We start from the raw sequence: 7,915 nt of genomic DNA, 5'->3' as shown, positions 1-7,915 counted from the left end.
TGTGTGTATATATATATATATATATATATATATATATATATATATTAGTATTATAGAATGCTAGAATGAAATAATTTTATTTCTTTAACATTTTAAAATTTGTATTGCATTTTATATGATGAAAATAAAATGAAAATATGTATTATTATTATTATTATTGTAATTATTATTACTGTAATTTTTGTTGTTTTTAGTAATTTAGTCGTTTTTTTAAAGGCTTTTCTTTATTTCCTTCCATGTCCCGTGTTTTGCATAACCAAAATGTACCAGTTTTGGCTAAAATACCACAGGTTACTACAGTTAAACTCTGGTAACTTTGTAAGAGCACCACTGTCTTGCATTGCCACTTGTATTTTGTCTCAAACTATGGTTAATGTGGTAAAATTATAACTGCATCCCTGCATCCAATAATATACACAGTATATCCATAGTATAATCAGGCCATACATGTTTTACTGCAGCATCACATACATTTGCGATCATGTTTACATAAGTGTAAAATGTTGGTTCTGCCTCTTGCTGCTGACCAAATTATCCCAAACCCCAGCACACTCTCCACTCTCTCATCCCTTGTTTCACTGTTTTTTCCCCCTCTCTCTTTCCGCAGTGTGACTGGGGGGGAGTTGTTTGAGGACATCGTCGCCAGAGAGTATTACAGTGAAGCTGACGCAAGGTGGGCTCTCCAATTTACTGTTGCTGTGGTTACTGTGCTGCAGCCTGCAGTGAGCAGGTCACACTTACACACACACACACACACACACAAACGCACACACACACACTTGCATCTGATTCAAAAGCACAGAGAGAGGACGATCACTTTTGTGCAGAAAAACTGAGAGTCTTTAATGATGGTGGAGCTGCAGAACTGGCAATCAACAGGTGCCACAGAAAAACGCATCCATTTGGCCTCTGTTGGCCCCTCCTTTCGAGTGCATCACTTCTGCAGCACTAACAGCACTGCGACTAAACGGCAAAATTAAGATTCTTTCTAAACAGGTTTCTCAAAGTGGAAACTCTGGTAGCACAGAAATTGCACACTTTGCGCAGTGTCTTCAGGAACCAGCAGCGAGTGTGTAAGTCTATAAGGGACTCTGACTCCAAGTTAAAGCCCCAGGCATCGAACACAAACACCCTCCAGCAGTTAGCTGTGTGTTTTAATGCGCTCATATGGGAGTTCATGGTAAATTTGGTTTACAAGAGTTCCATGATGCCAATTTAGCATCTACGCTTTGATATTACGTAGGTAAAGACAGATAAAAAGAGGATAAGTGGGGTAAAAGAGTAGTTTTATAAAGAGATCAGCTGTCTTATTTGTGTGTGTGCATGTATTTGTGTGAGATAGAGACAGGTCTTTTGTGTGCAGTGGGATTTGTGCTGTCCTGAAAATGGAATGCTGAGCTTAAAATGTAACCAAATTTGGGCAAATAGCTTCTGTGTTCTTTTGTAATATTAATATACTCAACAGTCTTTTTCAGCCTACTTTCTTATCTCATGTACTCACTCTCTTGTTCCATGTGACTTGTCCTAACAAGGAATGGCAAAGTGACTTTTCACTGGAAACTTGTCACCTAGTTAGGACACCGTATACGCACTTCCATCAAGTTATAATATAGAGTAATATAATATAATTCAATTTAAATTATTATTTTAAAACAGTTATTATGTTGTGTTGTGTTATGGCAAAACATATGGATAGATTAATAATATAATGATTTAAATAGCAAATTGCACATTTGATATATATTATACATGGTATGAGTCTGCACTTGCCAAGTTTATAATATAATATAATATAATTAGCTATGTTAAAATAATTTATACATTATATTATTTTAAGTAATATTATAGCAAAAGAGGTGGATTGCTTAGTAATATAATAATTTAAATAGCAATTTAAATACACAGTATGAGTCAACAATTGCCAAGTTAATAGAATGCAATATAATATAGAAATTATTATTTAAAAATACTATACTATACTATACCATACCACTAAGCTATCCAACTGTTTTGCTAAAGCATATGTATTAAGGTCTATTGTATGCAATTATCTCCTAACCATCATCTGTGCCATTTCCTCAGAACAAATTCAATAAGGATCTAAAGAAAGTCATGCAGAATTTCACATTAATACTAAGTATCTATAAAGCAGCATGACACCACAGCAACACACACACACACATACACACACATTCATTCTGGTTCATCTGTCCTGGTTAGGCCTCTGTAACATTCTGTTATAGGATTACAGCTTTAAGAGGGATGAGATAACGCGTGTGCATGTGTGTGTACCTGTCAGAGAGTGAGGTGCTTTTCCAAGAGTAACACCCACCCCAGCTATCCCACAATCCCCTGCTCAGCTCACCTTATGTGCCTCAGTCATTACACTTGACCCCAGCTCAGTGTTAAAGTAGCAGTGGTACATTCATATGTAGCATCAATTATCCAGTCATGGTGTTTAATTTAATTGCTTAATTGAATTGTCCAGCCGAGGCTGTTGATTAACTTTACTGTAATCAATTTATTTTGGTTGAGCATTTATTATATTTAAGCCATTAAAATTATTGATTTTATTTCGTTACAAAATTACTGTATAATATAAGACTGTATAACTGAATTTCGGTAATATGCTTTAATATGATTTATTTTTGTGGAAGCATTTCTTGTTTGCCAATTTTATGAATGGCTATTTTAATATCACAGTATTATATCTGGTATCAACTGCAGAATACTCTTCAAATGCAGTGTATTTTCAAAGGCATTGTTCACCCAAAAATTAAAATGTTGTTCCCTACCCATATGGCTTTTTTCCTCTTTGGCACAAAAAAGGAGAAATTTAGAAAAATCTCTGAGCTTTTTCTTACAATGAAAGAAGCATTGACTAGGGGCTGTCAAGTGCTCAATAGGACAACACACACACACAAACTATAAAATTGCTCCATATAACTTGTGGAAAACTACACCTTTCAGAGATGGCAAACTTAAGTAAAAAGAATGTAAATATGAGGGATCTGACTTGGTATACAGTAAAAATAAAAGGTTAAAGTCAATATTTAGCCTTATCTCACCCTCTCACATATCCTTATGATCTTTCTGTGCCACTGATTGATTTATTATTCTGTTTTTCAGCCAGTGCATCAATCAGATCCTGGAGAGTGTCAATCATATTCACCAGCATGACATCGTGCACAGAGACCTTAAGGTGAGCGAGAGCCTGTTGCCACAACAACCACACACACAGCAACCGGCCTGCTTCTGTTTCTGAGTCGATGCCCTGCCCTGCCCTGCTCCACACAAACACAGATATACACGTACAGAAATATTCCTGCTCTTGTTTATTATGCCCCTCAGTTTGATTACAATTCTTTAATACTGCATTCTAAAGCACATGCTAGTATGTAGTTCTGGTATTTCTTAACTGTCTATATGCTCAACACAAATTGTGAGAAAAGCCAAATATTAAATGTCATGGACGTATATTTACTGACTAAACCCCTATTTTGTAGAGGGGGGTCAAAATGACAATTTTTCAACGTTATTTGTTCTTCAGACATTTCTCTTAAAAAGAAAAAAGTATCAGCTGAATGCAAAGTGACCTACATTTGGTTTTTGACTACTGAAAATGTGAACAATTTACTAAAGGAGCCACATTGAAATCTCTGTATCTCTGGAAATGAACAATATAGGGCCTTAAAAATGAAGATACCAAAAGAAAAGTTTGTTAGGAACTAAAATGTAAAAGGATATTAAGATATCTCGAATACTTCTTGAGTTACAGGCATGTAAACTTCAGGAATAACACAAGAAGAATGGAAGAATTTTTGAATGGTCACCATTGGCATATAATCCAGAAAAAATCGTTAAAGTCAGCAGATTTTACTAAAAAAAACCTACCAATCTCTGTAAAAATAACATCATGATGTTGCCATCTTTTTGAAGTCATTCTTATGCCCCTGTAATTTGGCTCCAAATCTCAGGTGAAAATTGGCATTTTGACCCCCCTCTACAAAATTGTGGAGTACTCCGTAAATATACATCCATGACATTTATTCTTCATTCATGCGTTTCTTTCCCCACAAAAAAAGTTAACAATTTGAGCCAGGGACCTCTGGTTGAGTTGACACAGAATTACCTTTCTTTTTTTTAACAGAGCATTGTCTTTGTTTAAAGTAATACTCTCTTTTTTAACAGAACTAGTTAAGCAACATTATATTACCATAATTACGTGCATAAACATCACACACTTTGCCTTTGTGCGTGTGAATATATGAAATGAATGTACGCGTTGTCTTGACAGTGGCAGCATGTCTTTGATAATGCATACAGATTTATCATGTCCTCCTATTGTGCATTAGTCACATCCACTGCCCTACCCCATGTGTATGTGAGCCCAATGCTGAGCAGCAGAGATGTGCCCAGGCTGGTTGCCATAGCAAAGAACGTGATACGACAACTGTTGCTGGTATTGCCTGAGAGACGGAGGGATGTGGGAGGTGTCACCACGAGTCTCACCATTCTTCATTTGTAGTCTGTGCGTTTAATGAGGGAGAGCGAGAGATTCACACCTATGGGCATAAATTTCCCAGCATCCTTATAACGGATGCATTTAAATTCTGTGCTTGAATGTAGAACTCGAGGATGAACTCTGTGCATTGAGAAGATATATGTGCAGCAGCTAATAAATCAAGCCTATTGAGTTGTGTATTCCAGAAGGGAGGGGAAATAGACTTTTCCAGCCTATATTTTAGTGTGAAAGTCCTCCATTGTGGCTAATATATCTTTCTGGGCCTCTTCACTTAGTTGTGTACTTGAAGCTCTTGGATATTAATGTGTGTTTGTGTTTGATTTCAAATTTGGAGCACTGACAAAACCGCAGGAAATCCACCCTAATATTTGCTCAGCGTAAATGTGGTAGTAAAGCAAACAAAATTCAGTTGTGCTTAACCTTTAAGCCATGTATAAACTTATTTACTTGTGGAGAGATCTTTGACCCCTAAAATCTGTCATATCCTACTGAGCAGGTTTGGCTAGTGTTCATCTGTACATCTGCTAGTGATGTACTTCTCTGTAATGGGTGTTCACGCTGACAATGTTGCAGGTTGCAAAGTGGCTGTATTGTTGGTCTTGTGGGTGTTACTTCTGCTGGATATCTTAATGTTACTGGTGAACTTTCATATTTCACTCAGATTAAAAAAAAAAGAAAATTAACCTAATTTTTAGGATCATGTTTGTGTATCATTATGTTTAATAAAATTATTTAAACCCATTTTTTCCAATTCTTATTATCATATTCTCATTACTGTAATTAAAAAAATTAACATACACTACCATTCTAAAGTTTGGGGTCAGTACAATTTTTTTTTTTTTTAAGAAATGTATACTTTTATTCAGCAAGGATGTATTAAATTGAAGGTAATGTAAAGATATTTATAATTATATATTACTTTTATTTAGCCTTTTCTATTTATCATAGAATCTTAAAAAAAATGTATCATGGTTTCTATAAAATCAATTAAGCAGCACAACTGTTTTCAACATTTATAATTGTAAGAAATGTTTCTTGAGCAGCAAATCAGCATATTTCAGTGATTTCTGAAGGATCATGTGACACTGAAAACTGGAGTAATGATGCTGAAAATTCAGTTTTGCATCACAGGAATATATATATATAAAAAAACAATTTAAACTGTAATAATATTTGCACAATATCATAGTATTACTGTTTTACTGTATTTTACTGTTTTACCGATCAAATAAATGCAGTCTTGGTGAGCATAAGAGATTTCTTTCAAAAACATGAAAAACTGTATCAGTGCCAAATTTTTGAATGGTTGTGTATATTATTTCACTTAAAATGTCTTTATTGTAATACCTTTATTTTAATGAACAAAAATTATTTGGCTTTTTTACAGTAATTCAGTAAATTACAGTAATGAGAATCTTTATTGAAAGTGTTAGGAATTATAAAAGTAAACTGGTAGTCGCCACATCACATAGCTGTACACTACATAAATTTAAAGGGGTCATATGATGCTTGGTGTGTTAGAACGAGCCGTTTTAGGGGGGTGTGGCAGAGTCTTAACTTTGATAAAGAATATCTCTTTGGTTTTGAGACTTTAGTCTTTGCAACTTCAGGGATCTTATCTATTCACGAACAGCTTGTAACACTCCAAAGAGAAAGGAAAACTTGAAATCGCATCATATGACCCCTTTAAAGTTCTCAGTTTTTGGGGGGGGATATAGCTATATAGCTCTACAATTTCTATTTGTAGAAATTGCTCAAACTCTTGACTGTTAAAGGCTTCCTGTGCTTTCCTCCTCAGCCTGAGAACTTGCTGTTGGCCAGTAAGATGAAAGGAGCGGCAGTAAAACTGGCTGATTTTGGGCTGGCCATCGAGGTGCAGGGAGATCAGCAGGCCTGGTTTGGTAAATAACTTTCACTTCAGCTCTATAATTCTACATCTCACACTAACTTAAACTTTTGAGGAACTCAACAACTGTTGTTAATTTAGCTACACCTACCCAAACCTTTTCCCTACCACTTTTAGAGGTCTTTAGATTTAAAGGATGTAGTGAGTGGTTGCTAGGTCATTGCTGTGTGGCCCTAGCATTTATCACTAATTAAAAAATTATGTTGCCCATTTATTAATATTTTTCATATATTTATACATTTTTACTACTGTTGCTTTAGATTTGACAGGATTTCCTACATTAGTGAGGATTTCCCCCCACACAACTGTGCTGATTCCCTCTTGTAACGTTCTTTCAGTTTATCTTAAAAGGATTTTGCAACATTTCCCGCTCCATTAACCTCCCATCTGAAATGGGTTGGAATGGCTGTAAAGGCTTATTTTCAGGCCGTGCTAAATGCCAATCTTAGCCCATTTCATGTTTAGCTTTCACACATCATTCCTGTCGGTGTGTGAAAGACCCTTTAGCTATGAAAAATGCCCCTTCATAGCTGCCTCTACTGGATAAAACCATCAGGTAGGATTCTCTCGGGCCTTGTGGCCCCCTATTGGCAGCTGGTTATTTCTGCTGGAGTGAGGTAGCTGGTGCTTTAGTGCAAATCAAGTATCAGTACAGCTTTTTTTTTTTTATTAATTGTTTTTTTTTTATAAATGGGTAACCATCATGTTTTGACTGAAGTATGCTGAGCTTTGTGATGAGCAAAGCCATGTGGGTGGAATAATTGTTGTATACAAGCTGTATGATTGGACAGCTCAAGATTATGTTACCACAGCTGTTTAAAATCCAGCTATTTCCGGCCCGCTTCAGTCTTGCCAGTGCTGGAGGGAGGCAGCCATCTTGGCACATCACCATTTTGCCTCTGAATGGTTCTGGCGTATGGAAAAATCCATCTATCAAACTATCCACACACACACACCTTCTTGGAATTATTAGCATTTCAGTGAATATTAATTGGCTGAGTTACATTGCCTACAGGTGCCTGCAGTTTGAATCCACTTTATCTTATTCTCAGAGTGCAGAATGGTCACTTTTCAACGGTTGAAAACAGAATTCAACAGAACGGTTTTTATCACAGGTTTTGCCGGCACACCTGGCTACCTGTCTCCAGAGGTATTGAGGAAGGATCCCTACGGCAAACCTGTGGACATATGGGCCTGTGGTGAGTTTTCAACAGGGTCCTTAATCATTAGACCTCTTGCATATTCATTCTGCTTCCTGTATTAACAGGTTGCAATATTCACACTGCACAAGTTTTGGCACCTAGCCTGTTTTTGCTGCACGTCGCATGCTGAACTCAGCAGAAAATATGGTGTAAATGCACGGTAGACCTGTTCGTCAACACAATCTTAATACATGTTTTTTTAAGTAAATAATGATTTAACTACTTAAATTACACATGAAGGGTAACAAGGCAGTGATTAGGTACTAGTCAACAGGGTTGGGT

The 7,915-nt window shown here is 36.2% G+C and overlaps 1 protein-coding gene across 11 annotated transcripts in view; it reads left to right on the top strand.

The window, feature by feature from the left end:
- Nucleotides 1-7,915, top strand: part of LOC107684098 (calcium/calmodulin-dependent protein kinase type II subunit gamma-like) — an 85,241-nt gene that overhangs the window by 56,249 nt on the left and 21,077 nt on the right. For all 11 annotated transcript variants that reach the window (XM_016480283.1, XM_016480281.1, XM_016480280.1 and 8 more), the window contains exons 5-8: nucleotides 608-673; nucleotides 3,130-3,202; nucleotides 6,324-6,426; nucleotides 7,547-7,630. In XM_016480283.1, the coding sequence (XP_016335769.1) occupies nucleotides 608-673; nucleotides 3,130-3,202; nucleotides 6,324-6,426; nucleotides 7,547-7,630 (326 nt within the window). The remainder of the gene's footprint in view (nucleotides 1-607; nucleotides 674-3,129; nucleotides 3,203-6,323; nucleotides 6,427-7,546; nucleotides 7,631-7,915) is intronic.

This window comes from Sinocyclocheilus anshuiensis, unplaced genomic scaffold, assembly GCF_001515605.1.
Source record: "Sinocyclocheilus anshuiensis isolate Anshui unplaced genomic scaffold, SAMN03320099.WGS_v1.1 scaffold553, whole genome shotgun sequence".
NCBI classification, from domain to species: Eukaryota; Metazoa; Chordata; class Actinopteri; order Cypriniformes; family Cyprinidae; genus Sinocyclocheilus; species Sinocyclocheilus anshuiensis.
This window is presented reverse-complemented; position numbering and strand designations above follow the sequence as displayed.